Here is a 27,910-nt window from a genome sequence, read left to right as displayed (position 1 = left end):
AACAGTGCAAAAGCCACCAAAAGCAGTCTCAGCTGTCTCTCTCTCTTTCTCCCTCTCCATTTCAGGAAGGAAGAAAGATCTCAAAAGACCTCAGATATTCGTGGACTGTCAAAGCTTCTTACCGAACTCTTCGATATGAACTCCAGCGGATTCTTCCCGCCGCGCAAACTCACAAGTTGCAGTTCTCTAATCTAAACACTTCCGCGTTTGCGCAGTGAGCACCCTGGAGGCCGGTCGGCCGGTCACTTTCTGTGAGTGGAACAAACGAGCAGCGGTAGGTGGGCTTGAGGGCCGGTCTGGGGGTAAGCGGCGAGTGGCGGAGGGAGACCTTCTGCGCTTGAGCGTCCTGCGGTTTTGCTCTTTGGCCTATCTGAGTCTCCGTGAGGGAGGAGCTGTTGTTTTTTTCCTTGTCCGCCGCGAGACGCGCGCCGTGCAGTTTAGGGAGTTGCAAACTCTCATTAAATCGGTAGGATTGACGGGCGGAAATAATAGGATTTTCTGAAAGTAAACTGTTAGGCCCAAGAGATTAAGCGAGCGCTGTACGAAGGAGTGACGGCAGCGGTTTCTATACTGTAGGTAAAAGGTAACAGTGGACTTTGAAAGGACACGACTGAGGAGGGAGGAGAAACGGATCCAGGGCGAAACCGAAGAAATTCAGGTTTGTAGAAGGATGGGGAATTATGGGGATAGATTCTCAAAAAGAATGAAGGGCGGCTGGTTTTCGCACCTATGGCTGACGAAAGCAAAAATGGGGAATATATGTCTATGTATGTATGTATGTATTTGATTTCTATACCAATAATTTGGCACTAAAAGAATGTATTTAACATGTCAGATATTGTGAAAATTAAATGGTGCCATGCAAGGAAGAGAGAGACCTGTCAGAGCATAAAAACAGGAATCGGATGTGAAAAGTTAATGAAGCTGGAAACAAGGAAGTTTAAGATATCCAGGTGGCAGAAGTATAGAATCTGGTAAATCAGGGGTATTCCAAAACTCTTTTTAGGTTGGAGAACCTGTTTTGAAAAAAATTCCCAGAACTCCTGATCAAGAAACAAATAGATAGAAAATTGATAGAAAATTGGCTGTTTCAGTAAACGTTTTTTTAACCTTAGTCTTCTAATGGAATTGCCACGGAACATAAGTATGAAAAATTGTACCATAAATTATGCCCTGGACCATACTTTAAATAGTTTTTGACATGGAGAATGAGCCAAGAAGCAGGTTGTCCAGGAGGAATAGGCACCAGAGACCTTCCATTGCTGTATAATTTATTTTAAGAACAACAGTTTTATAGCTCATCTATTTTCAACTTCTTATGAGTCAAGCCATTGCCTATTTTGCTATCCAAATATTGGAGCATTCTATGGAGTCAATGTAGCAAATAGGGAACTTTGCATATTTTTATCAATATAATGGATAAACCTTTCCAGGCTGTAATTACAATTTAGAAGCTAATCACAGTTTAATTATAAAGGCTGCATAATAACTAATCAATTTGGGATATCTAGAACAAGCAGGTTAATCATGGAATGTCTGATTCCTTTGGGTAGTGCCAGCAAGAAAGGAAATAAGGATTCAGCTGGTTTGGTGCATCCTCTTTTCTTATCAGACTAAGGAGGGCTGATAACAAAATGTTTTGTTTTGTGTTAATTTGACCCTTTAAGAAATTCAGCTATGAAATGTAATAATAGTATTAGGTAAATTGGGCATTATTTAGATAATAGAAGATTGCGCTTATTTCTGTTCTTTGTAAACTTATTCAGGGAATAATGGAAGAAAATACCTTGTAGAGAGGTTGTTGTTTGTCAGTTTTGGATTTAAAAAATCTGTGATTAATATTGAGAATGGAGTGGTTTTGGGAAATGTGATATACAGAATCCCATGTAGTGAGCACTTGCTATTATTTGTTTAGATGCTAGAAACTTTAAGTTTGCAATTCAGACAATTCAGAAATCAAATTATTTTATTACCTGAATAGGCAGGGCCTTCTCCAGGAATAAATGCGAATTGTATAGCAGGAGGCAGGAAATATTTTTGGATGCAGAATGCAAAAATAAGACTCTTGAATTGTTATTGAAGTTTAGCCTTTAGAGAAATAACATATACATACATACATACATACATACATACATATATATATATAGTAGGTGGCAATAAGGTTTACTGTACATTGACTTTGCTTCTGAATTAAAGAGGAGGAGAAGGAGGGGGAGGAGGAGGGGGAGAAAAAGGAAGAAAGAAGAAAGTTCCATAACCCTATGTGGAGATCTCGTGCAGTAGGATGAGGATGATTTCATCTTGACTTTATCTTGATAATGTCATTTAAAGCCCCTGAAGTGACAGGGTTGATTGTATCTGTTCAGGACACACTAAAGCCCCCAAAACACTGCATTCCTTCTCACGTTGCTAGTTGTGTTTTTGTTTGTGGTGACGGAGCAATTTGAGTTGTGCTGTGTCTTTTGTTGTTGTGTTGTTAAGATAAAGTAAACTCTTGAAGTTGAACACACACACACACAGGATGGGCCTAAAGATGTACTTTTCCTTCTCTGTTTTGAAACTGGAGCTGTTCTGGAAAATGAAATCAACTGGAAAGTTTGTAACCTGCAGATCTTGAATTTATCTCTCCACAAGCTTTTGGAACCGAGCATCAACATTTTATAAGGTTGACTCTAACTTTGGTTTGAAGAAGAAAGGATACCTTTTTTCCAGAGCCTTTCTGTTCAGTTACCATAGTTAAATGGATTTCTGCCTATGAATAAATATTTTGTGGCCCATAAATTAAAGGAAACAAGCAGCTTACAAATAAATACTGATTAACAAGGCAACTAGCAAAATGTTTTGAAAGTTGCTAGACATATATACTGCAACCCTTGCTTGGGAAGTTAAATAATAGGATCTTACTTTCCTTAACTTCTATTCAACAAACACTCACTGTTTACTGTCCTTTTGGCCAGGAACTACTAGTAGAGTTCAGTGTTGGTTACTGCAGAAAATTCACCCAACCTCTGCCTGGTGCAGGACAGCCTCATTCCATTGGCATTTCAAATGAAATGACTCAGCCTTTGGGGGATTAATCTGACTAAGACATTCAGTCTTGCAGAGCCTGCTCAGGCTGTCTTAACTTTGCTCCCTGGTAGCACAACAGGAGGGTCTTGCTGTGTACTAAGCGGGAGGCTGGGCTTAGAGAAAAATCCTGACTTAAAATAGGTAAATCTGCAACATAGTACTTGGAGAAAAGCTGAGCCACTGACCTGCAGTGTTAACAAATAATATCCATTTTGGCTCCAAATAATAACCATTGCCATAAATCGGATCAGCTGCTTCTGTTGACCCAGATGGCCATGTCATTATTTTCTCCATTGAGCCAGTTCAACTGAGGCAGAAGACCAAGGCTAGAAGCAAAACTGAATCTTGCCCAGTTTTGTCATCTGATTCCATGAATAGGCAGCCTCAACGCACCAAGAAGAGCTGAAGCCTTATTTGAGGATTAGGCAAGGAGTTGAAGGTTTCTGTTCTTATAGCTGAATGAAATGGGACTCAACGTGCATAAGTTCTGTGGCTCAAGGCAAATTATTTACCAAAGACGGAGGGCAAAACCCGTCCTCCATCCTATTGGCCTGCATTGCTTTATACAAACAGCAGGGCAAAACCTGGCATGGTGGTGTCATTGCTTCATATTTTTCTTCACTTTCTGATGAATAAAAGGTATCTGTTTATTTGGCCCCTCCCCTGTTTTTTCTCCTCATACCAGGACAGTTTACTAAGGGCCACAGAATTAGGATCTGTTACATAAGGTTTCTTATCTCATCCTTTTAGCAGACTAAGATATAATCCTCAAGCAAAGGACACGAGCAAGAGTTTTCCACAGCACAAGATGCGTTCCCTGAATACTACCCAGATTCTGCTTCCTTCACAGTGGGATGTGGAGCAGGGGTTATCTGCACCCCTGTGTAGCAACAGACATTCTGATCTATAGGCATTTACTCTCTTCTGCAATGACTTCCTCTTCTTTTTGTGCTATAGCTCAGCCCTTTGTATTGCTGCTTAATTTAGAACAAGATGGCGGAAGGAGGCCGGCCACAGAGGAAGATGTCACGGGCTGGAGAGAGCTTATATCACATCCTGGGCTTGGAAAAGGGTGCTTCCCCAGAAGACATCAAGAAAGCATACAGGTTGGGTACCTATTCTGTCGTTCTCGGATTGGATTTTAAGTTAGCTTTCCCTATTTCCAAGATGTTTGACTTCACAGGAGTCCCCCTGCTTTGGTTCTTGTGATAGTTGGAGGCAACCAGAAACTTCATATAAAACAATAAACAGATTGTACACAAACAGAGATACAGAATGCTTTGCCTCCTTCTGTGCCCTAGAAAGAAGCCAAGCAGGGGATCATTTATCACCTAACATCAGAGGTCTCTGATAACCCCTTAGCAGGCTAGCATTGCTAAAGTTTGTGGATATATTTACAGAATTGACTAGCGTACCTTTGGTTAAGGTGTTAAAACAGAAATCAAGTTTCTGGGATTCAGAAAATGCATTTTCTGCTATTCTGTTATTAAGGATTACACTTTGGAACACGTTAAATTATTCTACAGGCTGGGCTTATGCAGAGTAGCCTTTCATCTAGCAGTCCTGGGGTATCAACTGTATGACGATGCAAAATACAGCAGCACCAGCAATTATCTGTATCCCTAGAACGGCACATTTTATATACCTTTGCTCTCCAAGCTGTGTTGGTTGCCAGTTTACTTCCGAGTCCAATTCAAGGTGCTGATTTTAACCTTTAAATCACTTCATGGCATGGGAGTGAAATATCTGAGGGACTGCCTCTCCCTGATCACCTCTGTCTATTCCAGTGATTCTCAACCTTTCTAATGCCATGACCCCATAATACAGTTCCCCATGTTGTGGTGACCCCCAAGTGGGTGTGGCCACCAATAAGAGGGAGTAAGACAGCTAGGGAAAAGGAAAAAAATGGCGGACAGCGTGGTTTGGCGACCCCCGTGAAATGGTCATTCGACCCCAAATGGGGTCCCGACCCACAGGTTGAGAACCACTGGTCTATTCCATCAGATTTGAAGAGAAGACATGCCACAGGTCCTGTCTATTAGAGAACTACAGGCCTTCTCTGCCACGGCACCCTTATGGAATCTTTCCTCATCCCTCTTAAGTATTGCACCAAAAACCACACTGGCAGCCGATGCATCTCGTAGAAAGTAGATGTTGAATGCACAGAATAACTTGTGCTGCTGCATTCTGCACCACTTGAAGCCTCCAAATGTTCTTCAAGAGCAGCCCCATGTTGAGGACATTGCAGTGGTCCAGATGGAAGATCAAGTTGCTAAAACTGAGAGACCCTGTCAAGTGATGGTATTTGAGAACTCTGCTTTTGCCCATGATGCTTTTTCCTAAGCCATTTGTCTAGAGCCTCTTTCTGTGACTGGGAGACAGAAGGAGAGACTGAGCCCAGTCAATAGCTCTTACTATAGAACAATGGTTCTCAACCTTTTTAATGCTGCGACCCCCCAACCGGTCGTAAGTCGAGGACTAAACCGGTCGTAAGTCAAGGACTACCCAACCGATTGTAAGTTGAGGACTTTCCCTGCCCAAGAACGCCACGCATGCATGGTGCTGCCCCCTGCGCTGGCCGAGACGTAGCTGGCAAGCGACAGAGATGGAGCAGGCCGACCACCAGCTGGGCCACCAGCTGGCCCAGCCCAAGGGAGGTAAGGCACCCGCTGGAAAAGGGGGAAAAAATGGCGGACAGTCTTGCTTGGCGACCCCCGTTAAATGGTCAATCGACCCCAAATGGGGTCCCGACCCATAGGTTGAGAACCGCTGCTATAGAAGGAGCTGTTGACTTCCCTGAGCTTTGAGGGCTCATAATCTATTAACACTATGGAGGATGTTTGCTGATGTGACTTAAATATGTAAACCCACACCTTTCTCCCCAGGAAACTGGCTTTGAAATATCACCCAGATAAGAATCCTGATAATCCAGAAGCAGCAGAGAAGTTCAAGGAGATCAATAACGCCAATATAATTCTCAGTGATGAGAACAAGAGGCGTCTCTATGATGAATACGGCTCCATGGGACTCTATGTGTCTGAGCAGTTTGGGGAAGAAAGTGTGAAGTATTACTTCCTCATGTCCAAGTGTTGGTTCAAGGTAGGTGGCTCACGGAAGAGGAACAGACAGGGTTTTTTTTCTTTTCTCCAGAAACCAGCTTTTGCTGTGACAGTGTTTGTTATTGACTATTCTTAAGAGGAAGCTAATTTTATCATTTGTACTGTTTCTCCAGACATTAGTAGCATGTTGTGGCATCTTTACATGTTGCTGTTGTTGCTGCTGCTGCTGTTTCTGTTGTGGGAAATGCCGCCCACCTGAAGATGATGAGTCCTACAAGTATGTCAATCCTGAAGACCTGGAGGCCCAGATCCGTGCAGAAGATAATGGTGAGATTGTTAGGGCAAACACTGGGATAAGGATGGAGTTCAGTTTTGTGCACTTGCTGACCCTCCAGAGCCAAGGGAAATGCTGGTGGAGGTTTTGGCATATGCACCTCTTTCTAGGATATGTCAGATGCACCCTGTATGTCACTTCACATGCACAGAACATGTTCACATGAGTTCTGCCCTTTTGTTCCCTCATTTCCTGTCTTCCAGAGATCTCTTGCAAGTGCTGACTTCTTGCTAGCTTCTGATCTCCAGGAGATCAAGTAATTAGCTGGCTGCTTATTAACAACAAATTATTTAGCTTCTTCAATTAATAATAGGAACAAATTAATAATCTTTTTCTGCTGGTTTTTCTGTGGTTTCTGATCTAATAGGAAAAATGGGAAATATTCCACACAGACTATGTTTCTTATGATTGAAAGTGGCATACAATGCTAACCCAAACAATTTTCCAGTGATTTGAACAGGAAATACACAAAAAAATATCTGCATTCAGACAGATGTGTAACAAATGCAGTGTAAACCCTCATGGTTTGCTCATACTTTTTACATTTCCTCAGAATGTTTTGATAAATATTATTTTTTACTTAAAGAAATCCTGGGGGCTCCTGGGGGGGATAAATCTATACAACAGTACAACAATCTGGCTACTGACATTGTGGGTTTGCCATCCCTGAAGATATTTAAGAAAAGGCTGGATAGTCATCTCTCAAATATAGTTTAATTGGTTTTCCTACACATAGCACAGGGTTGGACTAGATGATTCATGTGATCTCTTTAAAATCCACAACTGTGTGATTCAATGATTTTTGGAATTTGGAGAATTTAAGGGAGCTAAAAAAAGCAGAAGTGTGCAGCATTTCACCCTTTAAGAAATGCAAAGAATTTAGCATAGTCCTTGAGCCAATGGAACTTGCACACACTAATCTTAACATAAGCCTAATACAGTTTTTTAAAAACAGAAGAGCCTGAGGGTCCTCACAAAAACTATAATAAAATCCCATGTGCGATTTGATTGCATCCATTGCTTTAGTCAACTTGAAATCATGTAATATGGACACACTGAACCAAATGCGCACTGGCTATGATAGATGTGTGATGCCCTCTATAAGTGGAGTAAAATACCATCAACAAATTATGATTGTGATGCCAAAAAACAATCTATCCAATATAGTGACAGTGCCAAAATAAAGCCTATAACGGAGACTTTGCTGATTTCCTGGCTGTGACAAATGAAGCAGGTTTTTTTTATCTGCAATCTAGGCATATGCTTATATTTCATATTTTTATCTCTTACGGTTTTTGTATCACGTGTACAGTAATGTGAATGTTCCAGACGATAATAACCTGAAAGCTAAGACCCTCAACCCCCCCCCCCCACGACCTATTAAGTTTAGACCCTCTCCCCTCCCCCTGTAAGGCAGCCAATCTCAGGTCTAGGGCATAGACAAATAATTACTGTTTTGGAATATTGAGAGTTGTGTTTTCCCCCTGTTCCTCTGCTTCAAATAGATGAAACTGCTGCTAATGGACGTGATATACTGTGTGTCTTCTCTAGGTGGCGATGCTATCCAAATGCAGCCAACAGCAAATGCAACATTGCACACTACAGATGAGAATCAGTCCCGCAAGCCATGACCTTGTAAGCAGGGCGAGATCTCTGGTGTGTGGTGGGAAAATCACAGGGAAGCTACAGGAGACTTTTGACAGCTGGTGTCTGGATTCAGACGGGTCTAAAAGAAGCTTTGTGCTGCTGGAGTTTGTGGCCCTTTTCCTGACCATATCCTACTGTGCAGCAGTCCCTTGAATGGAATCCCCTTTGTTTTCTGAAATGTAACACACCCTTGGCTAGATCTAAGATCTTTTTCAGCAAGGACAAGGTTTTTACAGAATATTGCTGGTCTATGGAAGGGCTGGTGGGTTAAAATCTGCTGTGGAATGGAATGCTGCTGCTTTCTGTACTAATACTACAATCTGAGGATACACACTCAGAAACTTACTGTTGTAATGACTGGGCTTGCTATTACACATTCAGGGAACAAATTCCTTGCCAAGCAAAGGGCATGTGGCTAAATTGAGTTGGCTAGTTGTTGCCCAATTCACAAAGTGATAGTTACATGCCTGAGATTTATCTGGATGATTGATGCAGATGACTGAATGTGGAGATGGGCGAAGTAGAAGACAAGGGAGTCATGGCCAAGAATACCTTCAGCAGATGCAGTCATTCTGCATTAGTAGCAATATCGATACCTGCTTAGCTGAAAATGCTACTCCAGATAAATCTCTAATGCTAAGGCCACCCTGAACAATTGTCTTATTTTATGTATCTGTAGTTGCTTTGGCTTCCTCTCAGTCTCATCTATTTTAGTGATGGGTCCACTGGTTAGCACTGGAAGAGACTATTCAGAAAAAGGAGAGACATCCTTTTCTCCAGATCCTGAATGCTGTGCACAGATCAACAGTAGACATTTGCTAATACAAACATCTGTCCATTTCTAGTAGGCAAACTTGTTTTAAAGCTTTGTATCTTGCTCCTCCTTTTCTAACCTCACTTTCCCTTTCCCTCCAATAGAGTTCAGTTTCCAGGCACAGCACAGTTCCTATTCCTGCAGCCATTCCAGAGATACCCTGCCCAGGCCTGAATTACCAATCATTTGGACTCTGGACAAAGAGCTCCCTCTCCAGTTGTGATGCTGTGCAGTGACTTTGGTGAGGGTGCCTGAATGCCTGCTTCAGAGTCATAAATCTTCTCAGGGAACATGGCCACGGGCATACTCAGACCTTGCAAGGGGCTGGTTTGAAGGAAAGAGAGACACTTTAGCTCTGCCTCTTTGGGCCCAAGGAACAGCCCCTTCTCCTGCAGCAGAATGGTTCTTTCTTTCCCACAGCAGTGGAGGAAAAGAAAATGGATGAATGTTGCCAGCCCAGCAGTCTTTGCCCCAGTCATTCTTTCTCCTTCCAATCTTGGTATTTTTTTTATTTTTTTTTTAGCCAGCTATACTGTGCCCTTGTCAAAGCCCAACTCATGATGGAGGAGGGGATATTGAGCTCCCCGCCTCCCAGTGCCAGAGAGGCCAACTGCCCTGCTAGGGCTGTCCCCTAGTAACTGGAACTGCCCTTTCTGACCTATGCGTTGGTGCCAAGCTGCATTTCAGGGTGTAGTGTGAAACATGGCAGGATTTGGAATGCCTGTCTGGTAAATTGGTATCACTCATCATCTCCCGTGATGAACTGCTGCTCCAGAGAGCTTTAGTTGCTGTGTAGCATCCTGCCTCTTGAGCTGCCCCGAATCCTTTTCTATGGGGCAGTACTGGGCAAGGGCATTTTTCACACTGTGATAAAAAATATGTTAGGATTTTATCAGCACAATTAAATATTTCTGAAGGAAAGAGCTGTTTTTTTTTTTTTTTGTTCATGTTTCCTTAGGATGTATTCCTTCCTTCCTGGGAGTATTGGGATAGGTCTTATGTATTTTCCATGCAATCTCTCCTTGGCCTTTCAGAGGCATCCTAGTTTTCTCTATATGCTGAATTTTTTAGTAGAACAAGGCAAGAAATAAATTACTATTGTTTATATATTTGTGGGCTAGATTATGCTATTTAAGGCTCAATATCTGGCCTTGCAACCATACCAACAATGAATATTTAATTTGCACATTAACTTGGATGGGAATGTGTGACGTACGTCAGAGTTCTGATATAATCTATCCTATTCAGCATTTTTATAAATAACTCTAGGCCTTAGAAAGGAATAAATGTTGAGAGTACCTTGGAAAACAGAATCAATATTTAAAACCATATTTAAATATTGATATTTAAATTATCAAGAGTGCTAAATCAAATCTACAAGAAATACATATAGATCAAAATGTATATAACTGGTGGGAATGGTCATCAGCTATAAGATCAGGAAGTGATACTATAGAAATTTGCTTTTTTGCTTTTTGATCTTTTGTCATTAGACAACACAGGTTGTGAGGGCCCTTTCTCGCACACATTGGGGTGGAATAAGGTGCCCACAACAGATAAATAATGGCAGCAGGAGCTACCATATGTAAGCCAGTATCAGCATGTAAAGATTAAGGCTTCTGAGGGAAGGCTTGACTTCCAGTCTTCCATGTCTGACTTGGTTTGCTATAGTCATCTTTTATATTTTAAATACTTCAGGTTTTTAAAGGACTGTCACATAGGTGATGGAGTTAATTTGTTGTTTCGTTGCCTGAGAGCAGTGTTTCTCAACCTTGGCAACTTTAAGATATGTGAACTTCAGCTCCCAGAATTACGCACATTTTGGAACAGACAAGTTGAGAAACCCTACCCCAAAGAATGTATCTGAATGTTACAACTTCTTAATCATATGAACTGTTTGACAACAAAACAGAAGCAGAGGCTGAATATTGTCAAGAGTAATATAAGAAATGGGTATCTGTATCAATTATGAACTTTTGAAATCGTATGTTTTTAATAATTACAAAAGTTTCCTATTCTAGAACTTAACATGCTTGATCTAGCCTTGCCTAAAAACTGCATAGTCTATTCAGTCTTAATAGTATTATATGGCTTAAGAATGATTACTTTGGTACTAATTTGGCTATATCTCCTCCCTGCTTTAGCAGAAAAGTAAGTATTAAGAAGTGACTATTCTCCACAGTTGGAAGAATAATATATGGCTCAGTAAGGACTAATCAAATACATATTTTTGCTTTAAGAATCAGGTTTAGGTCCAAGCTACTGTGAAGAATGTTTCCTTTTATATATAATTTTATTAAAGATTTTTAAAGAATATAAAAAACTAATACAAAATAATATAAAGAAAAAGAAATCAAAGAAAGGTGCAAGAAAGAAAAACAGAAAAATATAAAGCAATAGCTTCCAATTTTTTTTACAACAATTAGAACTTTATTCTGTGGTTACAACTTCCCTCTCTTCTTTCTATATCCTGTTTAATCATCAAAACCATACATCATGTCCATGTTTTCTATTTCATGCAAAATGTCTGTAAGGGATTTCCAGTTAGCAATAAATGTAGATACTATTTTTTCCTTAACCAAAGAAATGAATTTAGCCTTCTCAGCAAGTTTCATCATTTTTACCAGCATTCCTCCATTGGGGATAATGCTGAATCCTTCCATCTTTATGCATACAATAATCTTTATGCATATAAAAAGTTCCATTACTTTTCCAACTCTTTGTCCAAAAGAAAAATTGCTGGGTTTAATTGTATATTAATCTTTTAAAATGATCTTAATCAGTGTGTGTATTTTAATGCAAAATTTTCTAGCTTTTTCTTGCATATCCCAAGCATATCGCAGGCTCTGTCCATTGCACCAATATGGTATATTTTTTAATAGTGATCATTGGTAATTTTTGTTTTGTCCTGGACATCAGTGATAAAATATTCTGTTTCTATTGTAAGCTAAAAGCCTTTTAGCTACTGCACTAAGTCCATACAAATCTTTTCTAAGAAGCCTTTCCAAGTATTCTGATCTCATGTAGCATTTCAATAGGGTGAATTCAGTCAGTGATGAGTGCTTTTCCTGCAGAAGCTACCAAATTCATCTTTTGGCATTTCATTTGAAAGGATAATAAGTAGCAGGGCTGGAAAACTAAAATCCTGGAGAACTGTGATCCATTTGAAGAGACAAGAATGGATGGAAATGATCTGTGTCAACCTAAGGCAGTTAACAAATATTTCTATAAGTGTTAATGATTTTTTTAAAAAAATATGCAGAAAAAAGAAAGAACCTATAAAAAAATAAAATTTCCTATACTATACATAATTACTCAAATGTTTATTCCGTCCACCCATCAGGCTATACAAGTGAAGTCAGCTTACATTTAAGCCAATTAGTAATAAAAACATTGGGAAATATAACTTGCAATATATAGCCTGAATTTCTACATAATTTTCCAGTAAAAAGTTTATTCAAATAAAGAGGCTTAAAACTATTGTGTAATTAGCAGAGAATACTTTCCTCCCAAACTACGAAGTATCCATTTTAATGAGTAAGAACACAACAATATTGATTTCTGTTTCTTTATCCCAAAGATCCCAAATATTTTTAATCAGCCTTCTCGCTCCAACCCCAGTTGGGAACCATCCAGATCTGGATTTCAACTTCCAGAAATCCTATTTAGAAGGCTCCAGGATCTGCAAGGCTGATTTAGATACTTACATTGTTAAGACTAGTTGGTGCGATTCAAAGTGGTGGCTTTTTAAGTGTCCTGGGCTAATGGCTATAAATTGGTTTAAATTTATAGTTGCAAGACTTGGTTTTTTTGCAAAGTATTTATGAAGGTTATCTTTAAGTCTATTGCAATTTTATATGTTTCCCTTTAATATTTTGTTGATTGATTTTGAATGTTGAGAAAAGTATGCTGCTTAATGTGTCAAGTACAATCAAACCAGGAGCCAACAGCTTAATTGCACTTGCAAAAAAAGAGACTGAGCATATTTTCACAGCATTCCTTAATTTCATAATTGCAAACTCAGCTTGTAGTATTTCATGAAACCTGTCTGAAGTAATGCAAATAAGAGAATTTATTTTATTCCTTAGTAGATGCTTGCAATTTGAATTATTATCTGATCCCAGTCAGTTACATAACATCCAGTTATACTTTAGTGGAAGATCTTTATTTTTATCCAAAAGATTTAATTCTTTTCCCCAGCAATACTTGAATCTTACTGTTTTGGATATAGCATAGGAGTATGCTACTGGTTGCTCCCCCCCCCTCAGTCTGCCAGCCATCTTTTGAAGGTATCATCGCTTGTTGTGGAATAGTGACTAAGTGTCACCTGATCTCGTTGACAGCTGTTGCTTTGCCCCCGCACCATTTACTGAGACAAAAATGGCAGCTGGGATTCCATTGGGGTCACGTGACCTACTAAGAATAGCCTTGTAGGCTCAGGACATGGAATGATGTCAGAAAGAATTCAAGATCTGGACAGCACACTAGAAGACAAGAAGCAAGCTTGGTGAACAGAGGGAAATTTCCCAAGTGGAAATAAAACAGGAAGAGACCAAGGTGTAAAAGCCAGAAAAGAGGCCAGCACTGCCAAAGCAGGGGAGCTGGAGCAGGCAGGCAGAACAAGGCAGAGGGAGCAAAGACTGGAAAAGCAGGCATTGGGACTTAGGGAAAGCTGAGGGGGGTCATCCATCCAGCCTATTGGAGTGTGCTGTGGGCAAGAATTGGTGCTGCGGGGATGAACTTTGCCGTGGGCTTCAAGCCGATGCTGGGGACTTCACAGAGCATGGATAGCCTGGAGAAGCAACTTATCTGCCCCATCTGTTTGGAAATGTTCACCAAACCAGTGGTCATCCTGCCCTGCCAACACAACCTCTGTCGCAAGTGTGCCAACGATATCTTTCAGGTGAGCAAGAAGCCCAATAAATGCTCTGGATAAGCATAACATGAAAGGGATTCTGGTCGTTCTAGGTGATGCCTTTCTAAAATCTGAGCCATTTCTGATTGAAGGGTAATTTTTGATAATTATGTAATATGTATTCTCTGCTTATAGATAGCCATTAATATTCATGATATTTCTTGAGTAACATCAATAAAGGGAAATATCTGCCTCCCAAAACTTAAAAATGCTAATGAGAGAAGGGGATGGAGGAGCAATAGAGAACTTGGAAGTATTGCAGTGCCAGTTACATCTTGTTTTGTGGGAAAGGACTGAGGTATCAAGGCCAGTGTGTTTATAGTTTAAGGGAGAGTTTGGAAAATGGGATAAGAAGGACATTGTGTGTTGTGTTGAGCAGGAACTCCAAAAATGGGAGGTGTACTAGATTAGCTATGAGCTTCGGGACACGATGGCGACACTTTGCATTCAGCCTGGCAAGGCCATTACAGCAGGCCTGAAAGGGGGGAAGGTCTGTTGCCTTTATATGTATCATCAGTGAGGAGAATGAAATTGATGCAATGAAATGCTTCTTTCTACAGAGCATTTTCTGTACATTGCCACCTTCTGGAGCCAGTAACAATGAGATAGTCCCATTTACCCTGTACCCACATGGCTAACATGAAAAAGAATACAGCAATAGAACTTGAGAGCTGGATTATAAAATGTAACATATATGGGGAAAAATATCCTACTGATTTAAATAGGATTTGTGTATGATGATTTTTGTGAGTTGTTTAAATAGGAGGCTGCTGTGGTTATAATTTGTTTTGTTACACAGTTTGGCTAGGATCTAAAGAAAGTGTAACACAAAGTGGGAAATGAAAGTTTTAACACAAAGAAAGCATCTTAGATCTCATTTAGTTACATGTTGATTATATTTATACAGATATGTTGAATTTATAGCCAGTTTGGTCTAGTGGTTTTAAGGTGCCAGGCTCAAAAGCAGGACGTCTTGAGTTCAAGTCACGCCTCAGCCAGGAAACCCAGCTGGGTGACTTAGAGCCAGTCATTCTCTCTCGATCCAACCCATCTCCCAGAGTTGTGGGGAATATAGAAGAAGGAAGGTGTGCTGGACAAATTTGCTGTCTTGAATTATTTGTAAAAATAATAAAGACCAGAGCCATCTGAACAGGTTCAGCTGCTGTGTATAGTAGGAGTAAAGGCATCTTGTAATCAGATTTAGGAAGTTTTATGCAATGCAGATATTCCTCAACTTACAAACATTTGTTTAGAAACTGTTCAGAGTTACAAATCACTGAAAACATACAACTAATCCTTGCACTTATGCCATAGCAACATCTCAATGGTCGTGTGATCAAAATTTGGAACTTTATTTATAACGGTTGTAGCACTCCAGGGTCATCTGATTGCCATTTCTCACCTTCTCAGTTGACGTCCAACAAGCAAAGTCAATAGGGGAAGCTGGATTTGCTTAATGACCATGCAATTCACTTAACAACTACAGTGATTTGCTTAATAACCATGGCAAAATGAGTGATAAAATTGGGTATTCTCACTTAACAATCACTGTCCCAATTGTGGTTGCAAGTCAATTGTATCCACAGTAAAACAGCCAGGACTTTTCTTCCTTACTTAAAAGGGAACACTCTACTTTAAGCAGAAAACAACAATTTAAATCTGCCTTGACTATGGGTGGTGTATGAGATGAAAGCCACATTATGGGGACACAACAGAAAAAGAGGTTACCTGGCATTGTTTATGGCCAGATCCTAATGAGGAAAAGCCACCCTTACCACCATTGCTAGGATTTTGTATCTCTATGGACAAATTCTAGAAAATCTAAATCTTGATTCTTTAAAACCTGTTGTGTACATGTCCATCAACACCACCTGAATTGTGGGATCCCTTTAAGGCTAAAGAATTAAATCCCTTTGTGAGAAAACTAAGCAATCTAGAGCCTAGACCATATCTAAAGGCAAGACACCAAGATATAGTCTTTAAATTCACTAAACAAAATGACTTTAACAAAACTAACAAAAGTGCATGTTTTGCACTTTTACAAAAATAAGAAGGAAAGAAGTGGTGTTAATTAGAATGAGAGTAAGGCTACTTCTTTGCGAGGAAGAATAATCTGTGCATGACTGGTGCCACCTAGAGGCCACAAATAAAATATATTGTGTAAAATTTTTCACTTTTGTTGAGTTCACTCCACAAATAAACCATGTAAGAATCCAGTGTGTTGCAGGAAACAGTGCTAGCTTTTTAATTTTATTTGCTTCCTGTCTCTGTTTTTAACCTATTCAAATATGCTGCCTTTTGCTTGAAATGTATCCCAAGCGACATGGATTGAGTAGTGCAGAGCAAAGTAGAACTGGTCTGTGATCTGGAGACAATAATCTTAATTTAAAGCATTTTTTTTTAAGCAGCTATGAGACTTTACTACTCATCTTTGGTACTTTTACCAAACTAAATCCCCATTTTCTTATGACTTTATTCCTTTGCATGTAAAGATCTGTCGAATTTCACTCTGTTGGTTGGGACCTTAATTCCTCGTGTATGCGATATCTCTTTGAATCAGAATTCTACTTTCTCTAGTTCCTTCTCATTTTGTGTAAAGGTCTGCTTTGATGACCGTTGTTCCTCGTTCAAACTCTAGGCCTCCTGCAAAGACTTTCTGAATGTTCCTTTTTTAATGTAACAAGGGAAAATTGAATATATGGGACACTTTTAACTACATTGTGTAGTTCTGGTATAGCATTCACAAGTAAGGAAAATCCACCCAAGATTTCCATGCACTTAAATAGGCCCTCAACACATTAATTTATAAAAAAAAGATAGAACTGCATATTGCCCAGAAGAAAGTTCTACAGCACTCTTTCAGTATCTTTCCCTCAGAAGGAAAATGTATTAATTTGTTCCTTTGAATTAAATGGTGTCTTATGTATTTTACCCAAAAGAATTTCTTTCAGACCTCAAATTGACAAATCAGTGCTTTTGTTCTGCTTCTTGGCTCAAATTTCGATGCTATTTGCTCTAGTATTGGAGCAGGAGAGTCTACTGAAGCCAACTGACCCCTGAAGGCCTTGTATGGCATCCAAGAGTTTTCAGTGTAAACAACAACAGTTGTGATTTTCAGACTAGGATTTTCTTTTTTAAAAAATACAATTTATTACATTTCTTCAAAAGCTAAAATATAAAAAACAAATAAATTAAAAATTGTATTAAAATATTTCTCAGGATGTTCTATTTTATTTTAATTTTATTATTTACTTTACTTTATTATTTTATTTTATTATTTCATTTTATTATTTTACTTATGTGCTGCCCATCTCACCAAAGATGATTTTAGGCAGCTTGCAGTCACTGAATAAAAATGCCATGTAAAACATTAAAACAATAAATAGATATCTTAAATTTAAAATTCAGCTAAAATTAAAGTGACCAGGATGAAGAGGGAGGGAGCAAAGTGCCCACAGGGAAGAGATGGGATGTTATCTAATTTAGATATTTATTTTATTTATTTATCAATCAAAGGAGCTCTCTCTTCAAGTGGCCACATCTTATACCAAATTTGTAAGACCCTGTTGGAGGAGTGAGGTTGTCCCATTTAGCTTTTGCACTTCTTAGTCACTAGACCATCATTCAACTGTCTGAATATATCCTAGAACTCACATGTGAGTTGGAGAATGAGTTACCGTGCTGTATGTATGGTGACTTACTCTGACAAGTGGGACTCAGGCCAGGGGATAGCTGAGAATAATCCTTTGCCAATGTCTGCCTATAGCAGTGATCTCTGCAGTTGCCAACTCTTGTAATAGTAGATGGTGGAGGACCTATTTGCATGACCTGTCCTGGGATCGAGGAATGTTATTGGTGTTCAGAATGCTCTCCTGGGTTTCTGTTACTGCTTCCTAGCAGAGCCACACTTTTAAGAAATGGGTAAGTAAGCCATACTGAACCTCAGCAAAACCAACTTTCTCATCGCGTCCTTGCCAGGCCTCCAACCCCCTGTGGCAGTCTCGTGGATCTACTTCAGTGTCCTCAGGAGGCCGATTCCGGTGCCCATCCTGTCGGCATGAAGTCGTGCTGGACCGGCATGGAGTTTATGGCCTGCAACGCAACCTTTTGGTGGAGAACATAATTGATATCTACAAGCAAGAATCCTCTCGGTAAGTTACGTGTAGAGTCCCGTGATTTCAACACTGGTGGTAGTCGTCCTGAACCTAAGATATGCGTGTTGTGCTCACACGTTTCTGTTGCTCCAAAATCTTCGTGTTCCAAATAAAGGACTAGAACCAGAATTTTCCTTCTGATTACTTCAACTCTCTTTCCTCCTTCAAAGCCTGTCAGAGATTGAATCCTTGGCTGGGCCTCTCAGATCATATCCTTCCTACTTCCACATCACCTTCCTTCCTAAATGCTTTTCTTGCTTTCATATGCATTTTTCTACTTAATGCATCCAGATATGGGTCAACCAGTACATCTAACACACTGTTGGCTCTGACAAGAGCAGAGTTCCTAATCTGTGAAGATTAGACAGAGCCATTTCCCCAAGCTAGAACTTGTTTTTCAGAAAGGTATGCTAATATTTTTTTTTTATTGAAAATTTTTAAGTTTTACAAAACAATTCCCTTCCCCAAACCCTCCCAACCCTCCCCTACCCTCCCCCAACCTTCCCAGAGCTGAATACAGGCTTAATTAAAAAATTTTAAAAAAATCTTAAGACACATATAAACCATAAGCAAATCTAAATACGTTAATTAAACAAATTATAAAATAGTTGACAACAATATATATATATAAAGAAAAAATACAAGAAGGAAGGAAAAAAGAAACAGAAAAAGAAGAAATCAAATGAGAAGAAAAATAAAAAGAAAATTAAAAAAAGTCTATAAAATATCTTAAATTTTAAATATAAATTATTCAAAAACTAAGTAATATTTTTTATATCCAACTTATATTGTATGAAATCTATCCATTTTTTCCATACCAAAAAATACTTCTCTTGCAATTGATCTTTCAAGAAAGCCGAAATCTTTGCCATTTCCGCCAAATAAGAAACTTTAAGAAACCACTCTTGCAAAGTAGGCAAAGATTCCTTCTTCCAACATTGCCCTACTAACAACCTAGCCGCTTACTGCTTCCTAGAAGAGCCACACTTTTAAGAAATGGGGGTCCCCAAACAACGCAGTCCACCATTTTTCCCCCCTTTTCCTTAGCTGTGCTACTCCCTTTTATTCTATTGGCTTTTGAAAGCCAATAGAATAGACTCTCTTGAATAGAGTCTAATTCTATTGGCTTTCAAAAGCCAATAGGAATTGTCCAGGCTGTCTCTGCCCTGCTGAGCCCACCAAAAGTCCCATTCTGCAAACGGTGCTGCACCAGTTGAGTAGTCCTCAACTTAAGACCGGTTGAGTAGTCCTCGACTTACGACCGGTTGGAGTCGCGGCATTAAAAATGTTGAGAACCACTGCTCTAGTGTCTGTCAAGTTTCCATTTTATTATATTTTCTTTTAAGAATTCAAAACAACAACATTTTCTCATGGGAAAGATTTTTATAATTAATTTCAAAATCTTATTTCAAATACACCTGGACCTTTAGTCCATTTACTGAGTAACATTCTAATTGCTCTTCTGCTGATCATCCTTCCCCCACACAGACATAATTTTTATGTTCTTAAGTTTATCGTAAAACTTATTTTGCTGAGGATTAAAGGGAAGTCTCCCAGTACATGTTATAAGACTTGTCAATTGGAAGGTTCTTAATAGTTGAAAAGCAGTAAAAAAGCAATTTCCATAAGTGTTTAAGAAATGAGACTTGGCAGAACTTTGTGTCCGTAATATAGGCTATATAATGGCTGTGAGCTTGGTGGATTCAATTGTCAGCTGTTCAACTTGTGAGCTAACTGAAGAAACCTTAATTGCTGCAGTTTACACATGAGGAGCAGCTGTCCAGAGTATTACTGGGTAATGTTGCAATCTCTCTTTTTCTCCAGAGATATTTTGTTGGCCAGAATTCAACCTCTGGCTGCTGATCTGCTGCAATATCATCTCTGATCCTTCAGATAGATCTAGTTTGCTATGTCCTCAATGGAACTCATCACCTACCACAAGGCTTACATAAAATGCTGGACAGGGAGGAGAAGAGAGCCCCTTTGCATGGGTGCTTCTTCAAAAAGACTTTGTGTCCACCCCACACACATTGTGATTTTCAAAACTGCTTTGGGATTTGGTTCTTCTTTATGCACTGAAAAAGAATACAATTCTTTAAATGCCAAACCCAGTGATAGCGAACCTTTTAGAGACCGAGTGCCCAAAAACTGGCCCCGCCCCTGCTCCACCTCCGTGCTCTGCTCCTGCTCTGCCCCCCATCCCCTGCCCCGCCTGCCCACAGGACCACTCACCGCCTCCAGGGCCCGCCGCAGATCGCCCAGGTAGCCCAGCAGCGCTATGGTGGCCATACCCTCTGCCCGCATCCTGCAGCATCAACTGCATGATGGGGTGTGAGGGCAGAGTCTTGTCTATGCTGCCTGGCTGCCATGTCCTTGGCTGCGCTGCTCCATATGGGCCACGCTCAAGGGCGACTCTCCTTCAGGGGGGCTGCTGGAGAGGAGGGGATTGTGGTGGGAGGCAAGGCTGGGGCAACGGCACGTGTGCCCACAGAGAGGGCTCTGAGTGCCACCTCTGGCACCCGTGCCATAGGTTCGCCACCACTGGCCTAACCTAATCTAAACACCGTACCAAGAAAATGGTTAACCTCATCAATAATTTGAATCACATAAAGCTATCAAATATGCTGATTACACTAACATTGCATTGCTATCATCAACCAGAGGAAGGATCATGGTAGCTAAGCATTGATGGTAGAACCAAAACACTGCATGTTTTTCATGGAACTAAACTGAAATCCATCTCCATCTCAGATCCTAAGGTTTCCTTGCTTCCCACCTTTACCTGAATGTCTGTTTGGGACACAAAGAGCTAAAATATTTTCCTTTGGAAATAGAAATTGGACCTCTTGGCATGTTGCACTATTTCAAAAAGGAGCACCTCTGTTCTTATCTGACATGATGACCTTAAGAAAAATAGAAAGGTTTTTGAGCTAAGGTAGATCATTCAACATCTCTCTCAATCTCTGTTTATGCTATGGCCAGGCCTCTCCATGCCAAGGCAGAGCAGCAGCTGATGTGTGAAGAACATGAAGATGAAAAGATCAACATATACTGCTTGAACTGTGAGGTTCCAACCTGCTCTATGTGCAAAGTCTTTGGAGCCCATAAAGACTGTGAAGTGGCTCCTCTGACCAACATTTATAAGCGCCAAAAGGTACAAGGAGTGGTGATGGGGAGAGAAAGAGGGGAAATGAAAGGAGAAGATCCTGTCTTCTTTCTACTCATTGTTTGCTAAATTGGGCACCAGCATCTAACATGTGTAACAGTTTCTCCCCCGCAAGACTCAGACTATTTTTGCTCTTGTCCAAAAGAGCAAAAATAGTCTGAGTCTTGTGGGAGAGAAACTGTTACACATATTAGATGCTGGTGCCCAATTTAGCAATTAACAGCACTGTGATCCTGGGCTGATATTATGTCTTAAAACGTTGGTTTCCAAGTCAGCTGTCACATAGAGGAATTTCCAGGACCACAAATAACCTATTCAAGTATCAAGGTATGTTTATGGATATGGAAGAAAATACCTGGATCATGAGCACCCAGGTAGTGTTGATTGGGGTTTTTCCTCTTCTCTGCCGCTTCCCTTCCATACTACTTCCTTGTTTTCCTAGACAAGAGCCCATCCAGGATGGGGCTTTCAGTTGCCTTATGACTTGCATCATCCTCTTCCTTGATCTCAAGAGGGAAGATTCCCTAGAATTACTCCATCTGACCTGTTACTCATTATGTTGGCCGCACAGTCATGCAACAGAAGCAGAAACATGTCCACAGGCCCTGCACTGTAATCTTCCTGTCTTCTTGAAGATATACGTAGAGCTAGACTTTGGGAGAAATGGACTCTGAGACTAAGCCCTGATGAGCCATAATCTACGTTCATGCAGCATATTAGTCTATGGCTCATCAAGGCATAGTCTCAGAATGTAGCTTCTATGCATATCTTCAAGTGAGACATTTCAAGTCTCAAATGAATTTGAGTAATTTGTGGTTTGGAGTATTGCCTTAATGAGCAATATGAACTAGGCCATTACAATATGTCTATTACAGTAAGCTTGTATATTTGCTAGGGCGTGACAGGATTTATGAATACCTGTTTTATTCCTTGCATTTCATTGAGTAGTGTGAGCCAAGCCATTAAGCTTCCCCTTCCTATGTCTGCAGGGAGAGTTGAGTGATGGCATTGCCATGTTAGTGGCAGGGAATGACCGTATCCAAGCCATCATCACCCAAATGGAAGAGATCTGTAAAACTATTGAGGTGAGCATAAAATCATTCAATTTACTTTTTGGATGCTCTCTAGAGATATTTATTTCTGCACGACATGCCAATACAGGTAATCCTTGACTTACAACTATTCATTTAGTGACTGTTCAAAGTTACAATGGCACGGGAAAAAATGACTTATGACTGTTGCAGCATCCCCATGGTGACATGATCAAAATTCAGGAGCTTGGCAACTGATATTATTATTCACTTAACAACTGCAATGATTCACTTAACAACTTGCCAAAAAAAATGCAGTGCAACTTACTTAACAACTGCTTTGCTTAGCAATGGACATGTTGGACTCAGTTGTGGTCGTAAGTTGAGGACTACCTGTAAGCTTCCTTCTTTCTCCCATATGAAAGTTGGAGAAAAGTTGGAGCCTTTTGGGAGCAAATAAGAGGAAAAACAGGGAGATGTACACTTGTAGTATTTATTGACCTCATTATACCATTTAGTTAACTTTAACATGTGGAAATAGAATTTTTAAAATAATACCTCATGCATTCCATCCCTGGTAGGATAATGCTCGGCGACAGAAGCAGCATCTTGGTCTGCGCTTTGACTCTTTGTACAGCATCCTGGAGGAACGCAAAAAAGAGCTGTTGCAAGAAATTGGACGAGAGCAAGAGGAAAAAGTCCAAAGGGTGCGGGGGCTCATCCGGCAATATGGCGACCACCTTGAGGTCTCCTCTAAGCTGGTTGAGTCAGCCATCCAGTCCATGGAGGAACCCCAGATGGCCCTCTACCTGCAGGTGCATACAGGTGTGGCAGGACGGGGGGGGGGGACCAGGGCAAGCCTGGAGCCAGTTTAGGTCAATCAGCAAGAAGCAGGATATACTGTCAGCTTTCTCAAGAATGAACAGGTAAGGGAAGGGGAGAAGCAGGACCGTACTTGCAACTTGGAAGATTCATTGGTTTAAAACTTGGGGATATAGTTGTTTTCTGCTTCATTGATGCTGAAGATTCTCTCTTTCTTCCTGCAGCAGTCAAAGGAGCTGATCAAAAAGTGAGTAGAAGCAACAGGAGCAAAGATCCAGGCCCTGAGCTTTAATATCATCCTTCAGTGGCCCAACTGGCACTCAACAGTAACACTCAAGATATTAGAAATTCACTTTTTTTGCGTACTTTTTTATTTTATTCAGAAGATTAAAATACAAAATTAAAAAAAAAGATTAACAAGGACAAAACAAAACTAGACAATTAAAAATCGGAGTTAAATGGACAAAAAACAAAACCACATATTATTCCCCCCTAGTATTACAGTGACAAATGTATTGTAACAATAATAGCTTTCCCGCTTACGAAACAGTTCCAAGATTTATAAACTGCTGCATCTAATTGCAACCCTGTCTGATATGTCATACATTATATACATGAAGAAAAAATAGTTAACAGGTTAATCAACAGCAAAGTTAAACATTCTTCTGTTCTTTGATCCAGTTAGGCTGGTGTCTGTCTCTCCGAAGCCCACAAATTTGTGATTTGTTATTTTAGGCTCACTGGAATCTTCCTCTCCTCCTTAAACAACCCCAGCAGTGGGATTCCTTCTGGATTCAGGATTAGTCAGTGCTATAGATTTTGCAGGTTGATATGTTAACTTTATTCTGAATCATATCAAAGCTTACAATGCTGGAGACAGCTTCTGAGTCACACAGGAATCTTTCTCAACATAGATTTTGGTAACTAAGTATTATGTCTAAGGCTGAAGAAACTTTGTCAACTAAATATTAAGCCCAAAACTGAAGAAACAACTTTGCCTTCTGTTCGCTTTCAGTAAGATGCTGCTGTATGTTAGTATTAACAGTAGATCAAACCACACAATTTCTCTTTAGGACAGAGCAATGAAAACAATAGCAGAAAACATATTTTCTTATAGCTTTCAAATATTTGTTTCCTACACAAAGACATAAATGTATACTTCATATGTTTTGAAATAATAGAGAGCTCTTCCTCGTGCTTCTCCCCTACCTAAGTATAACTTTACTTAGATTTACAGAGCATTTTGATAGAAGTTACAATTGGCAGCAGTAAGCCATGATACCTGGCCTTAGAAAAATGCTATGCGCAGCTGGAAACATACTTTCCAGGGTCTTGGTGGGGACAGTTTTGAAGCCATTTCAGCTCATGTCGTTAGTTCATTATTTGCTGGAAGCAGAATAGAGAAAGAAAGTAGGAGTCAAAAATAGCCAAACACATTCACACTGTTGTGTCATTTTGGAGAGAAAGGAATCTTCTGCTGCCCACTGCCAGTTCCTATCTCTACTCTTTTGGTGGAAGGAGATATGCATCAGATAGACTTCACCATGCCTCTTTTCTACAGGATCACAGATATGTCCAAGGTATCCATGAGCAGCCGACCTGAGCCTGGCTATGAAAACATGGACCATTTCTCTATCAATGTAGATCATGTTGCTGAAATGCTGAGAACTATTGAATTTCAGACAGGTGAGAGTGGCTGGACTGAAACATCTTGCTGCTGTCCCTCCATTTGAGTGCCATTCTATTTAGTTTTTCATTAAGTTACATGTTTCCTGTCTAAGAAGTGATTTGTCACGGAGGAACTGAAACCTTAACTCTAACTCTCTAGGGTGAAAAAGCCTGTATATAAGGAAGGGGCATTGCAACGATCAGTGATTTGAAGAATGGAGAAGAAGGAGCCATGGGATTATTGATGTGTGTGTGTGTGGGGGGGTATAGATGGAATTTTTAGATTATTTCAAAGAGAACCACCCAAGCCATTTTGAACTTGACTTAACAAAATTCCTGAGGCTTCTAAACAGAAATAGCATAAAATGACAAGTCATTGTCTGCAGCACTCAGTAGTTCAACAGCAGACATTTGAAAGCAAGACTGATGTGTACGGTAATCAGGTAATTCTGCAGACCCACAACATCATTTATATGGTTTTGTGGTTTGAAGGAAATAGATATTTGGCTCATGGTGCAAAAATCAACATCAACATCAACCCAATAAAAAATTTTGTGGCTGGTTCAGACAACATACCTGAGTCAGCTAAAAGCCTAATGTCTATATATGCACAACATATAAAGCTAGCATATTATGTGAATCCAGAAAATGGATCAGTAACCAGGTGATACACGCAGTTTAAAGCCTTAGTGCTGGTGTATTTGGGAAAAATATACAAAAAAGTTATTTTTCTTTAACCCTTTTCTTTTGTAAATCTGCATCACAACTCTTTTAAAAGTGAATTCCTGCATGTCATGAAAGGATATTATTGAGCTAGACAGGATATTAATTTGGCCAACAAATTTATACTAGAACTAAAGGACTTTCAGAAATATTAAAATATTTGATCTCCCTTTTGCTTTTGTTTGTGGTTGTCTTCTGAAAAATGTATTTAGAACAAGTACGATTTAGGAAGGAAATTATACAAAACCTATGTAGTAATTATGCATCATGTGTGCGGAATTGCATATTTTTGAAAGGCCTGTCTACATAATGTTAGCATTCAGAAAGCATGCTGGAAAATCTATGTTTAGAGATTCAAGGTAGATGAATAATAGAAAGTTGTTATTTTCATATATGCCTTCTTTACACCCCCACCCTGCTTCCCTCTCAGATGTTTCTGGGGAGGAAACTGAGTCTGAAGGAATTATTCCAGAAGGAGGTGGTGAAGCTGGAGAGGAAGACCATCCAGAAGGATCAGAGGCTCCTGAAGGAGCAGAAGGTGAGTTGAAAGGCTGAAATGAGAGATGGGTAGAGAGTAATGAGTAGCTCTGACTGGGGCTGCATTCAGATTTTACCCCTCGCAAGACCTTTATCAGAAAATCTAAATGATTCTTTCTTCCTACCTGTCCTGTTTGAGCCACAGTTTTCTTAGAAATGTCCTCATTATAATCAATATTAAGAACTTGAAGAGGAAAGGAATTATTTTAATATATTTAGCTCACAAGCATAGGTGAGATAATAGATTAAAATAATTCTGAGTGACGGAGTCACATATAATGGAAATGGGGCTGTTTCTGCCTGTGATTTTATAATCAGAGGTCTGAGTACTTCTGTCCTTTCCTGTTGAGCTAACCTCAACCTTAGCTATGAAATGCGGAATCCTAATTTCATGCATCTCTTTCTCTCTCTAGATGGAGAGAATCTGTCTCGATTCAGACCAAAGCCACCTAGTGTACCACCTCGGGGTAAGTCTCCTCTCGGACAGCTTCCTTAATTAGCAGAGAATAAGAGGACCAGGAGGGGTATGAAAAGGAATCTTCAGGAATGAGCCCCAACAACCAGATGTTCTCTTGATGGGATGCTTACATAGGAAGTTTCTAGGGATGCTCTGAATGGAATTTTCTGCCATGTTGTTGATTCCCTTGCATACTTGCCTGGCACTGTGCTATAGAGAAGACAATAGCCAATAGCCTTTTATCACAATCTTTTTCAATGACATGTAAACACAATGAAAAGAAATACACCATCAGCCAGAATTGGAGGAAGGGAACAGAGTAGGTTCTACTGTTTCCAAAGCAGTGGGAAACATGTTTGCTTCCTAACCCAGAAAAAGTGGGTAGAATTCTGGCAACTTATGGCTGTTGGTCTTTGGCTATTTTGGATCTTCTTTCCTGCTCTTTTGGCTTTGGGTTTTTCTTGGCAAAGTTTCTCCCAGCATTCACCCTCTGGTTCCTTCCCCCAACTCTTAGCTTTCTGAGTGAATAAAGGAATTGAAAGAAGAGGATTTGTTACCAGGAAAGGATAGTGTGCCCATCAGTGAGCTTTCCTGCTTTGACTTGGACATTCATAAGGCCTGGATCAGCTGGGAAGCACTCTGGCACATTTTATTTCCCACTGGATGTGTACCTTGTTTCTTCCATCAGGCCAACACTGAAAAGTCACTTTGAAGACAGAAGCAGCTGGAGAAGTGTTCCGTTCAGCCCCATCCCATACTTATCCCTCCTCACCACCAGACGTTTTTATTGCTTCCCACTAAGTTTTCTTTCTCCATGCATCTTTTTCTTTCTTCCTTCTATGCTCCTCTTCTCCCTATACCATTTGGCTTTTTAATTTATGAAGACAATAAAGTTGAGACTTTATTTGCTAACAGCAATTCTGGCAAGTTTAATTGGGTGAGAGATTCTGTTCGACTCCTTTCTTTGGAGAAAGAAAATGAGATTCATAGGCATAGATGGTGAAATTTTTTCAAAGGGTGCTCATTCATACATTTCTGCATTTATCATTCACAGAGGCTATCTGCAGTAGTTCCTCACCCCCTCTCCTACCAGAAGTGGTTCTTTCTTAAACCATAACAGATTTTTCCCAACTCATCAAGGGCTGTCTAAAACGTTTTCTTGTGCTGGGAAAAAGAGGGTCAGCCATAGGCATGGTTTTAGCCTGGTTTAGAAACACTTTACTCTCAATCCTTCCATCCTATTTCTGGGTTAAGGAAGGGGTAACTTGTTCCATCCTTTGAACATGGATGAATCTAAATGTTACTTTGACCAGTTTCAAATTTACACTGAGGAATAGTGGCATCTCTATATTTGAAGTATGTTGGAGCAGGAGGACATCAAAAGTGAAACTCCATCTTCTGTAAGATACAACTTTAGTGAGATGAGTGGCCATTTACATTATTTACAATTTTTAAAAAATTACGAAGGAAGTCTAATCTGCCTTCCTGACCTGCTGTTTTCGACTGATCGGAGC

The 27,910-nt window shown here is 40.0% G+C and overlaps 2 protein-coding genes across 7 annotated transcripts; both read left to right on the top strand.

The window, feature by feature from the left end:
• On the top strand, positions 1-9,844 carry DNAJC5G (DnaJ heat shock protein family (Hsp40) member C5 gamma). Of its 5 annotated transcripts, none has more exons than XM_039346118.1 (7): positions 1-251; positions 577-658; positions 4,057-4,175; positions 5,955-6,168; positions 6,302-6,455; positions 8,014-8,097; positions 9,028-9,844. In XM_039346118.1, the coding sequence occupies exons 3-6, from the start codon at positions 4,063-4,065 to the stop codon at positions 8,091-8,093; spliced, it is 561 nt and encodes a 186-aa protein (XP_039202052.1). In that variant the 5' UTR covers positions 1-251; positions 577-658; positions 4,057-4,062; the 3' UTR covers positions 8,094-8,097; positions 9,028-9,844. The 5 variants fall into 5 exon arrangements, with proteins under 5 accessions (XP_039202052.1, XP_039202051.1, XP_039202049.1 ...); XM_039346115.1 differs by having other exon boundaries at positions 2-274; XM_039346119.1 differs by lacking the exon at positions 1-251 and adding an exon at positions 306-466.
• Positions 9,845-11,364: 1,520 nt separating this feature from the next.
• TRIM54 (tripartite motif containing 54) lies at positions 11,365-27,314 on the top strand. 2 transcript variants are annotated; one of them, XM_039346113.1, is made up of 10 exons: positions 11,365-13,826; positions 17,817-17,989; positions 20,975-21,146; positions 22,148-22,243; positions 22,771-23,004; positions 23,236-23,258; positions 24,573-24,697; positions 25,833-25,940; positions 26,353-26,406; positions 27,085-27,314. In XM_039346113.1, exons 1-10 carry the CDS (start codon positions 13,659-13,661, stop codon positions 27,093-27,095), a joined length of 1,164 nt encoding a protein of 387 aa, XP_039202047.1. In that variant the 5' UTR covers positions 11,365-13,658; the 3' UTR covers positions 27,096-27,314. The 2 variants fall into 2 exon arrangements, with proteins under 2 accessions (XP_039202047.1, XP_039202048.1); XM_039346114.1 differs by having other exon boundaries at positions 13,659-13,826; positions 26,911-27,314.
• The last annotated feature ends 596 nt before the right edge of the window (positions 27,315-27,910 follow it).

Source organism: Crotalus tigris, unplaced genomic scaffold, assembly GCF_016545835.1.
Source record: "Crotalus tigris isolate CLP2741 ecotype Arizona unplaced genomic scaffold, ASM1654583v1 scf7180000017987.690289119674:8195010, whole genome shotgun sequence".
Lineage (NCBI taxonomy): Eukaryota > Metazoa > Chordata > Lepidosauria > Squamata > Viperidae > Crotalus > Crotalus tigris.
The sequence above is the reverse complement of the archived record's forward strand: the minus strand, read 5'-3'. Positions and strand labels throughout refer to the sequence as shown.

Bases quoted from the DNA above. Each gene is read 5' to 3' on its own strand.
- DNAJC5G (XM_039346118.1), top strand. From the start codon at position 4,063: ATGGCGGAAGGAGGCCGGCCACAGAGGAAGATGTCACGGGCTGGAGAG. The intron at 4,176-5,954 runs GTTGGGTACCTA...CTTTCTCCCCAG, and splicing joins GACATCAAGAAAGCATACAG to GAAACTGGCTTTGAAATATC. The intron at 6,169-6,301 runs GTAGGTGGCTCA...CTGTTTCTCCAG, and splicing joins TGTCCAAGTGTTGGTTCAAG to ACATTAGTAGCATGTTGTGG.
- TRIM54 (XM_039346113.1), top strand. From the start codon at position 13,659: ATGAACTTTGCCGTGGGCTTCAAGCCGATGCTGGGGACTTCACAGAGC. The intron at 23,005-23,235 runs GTGCATACAGGT...TTCTTCCTGCAG, and splicing joins AGATGGCCCTCTACCTGCAG to CAGTCAAAGGAGCTGATCAA. The intron at 25,941-26,352 runs GTGAGTTGAAAG...TTCTCTCTCTAG, and splicing joins GGCTCCTGAAGGAGCAGAAG to ATGGAGAGAATCTGTCTCGA.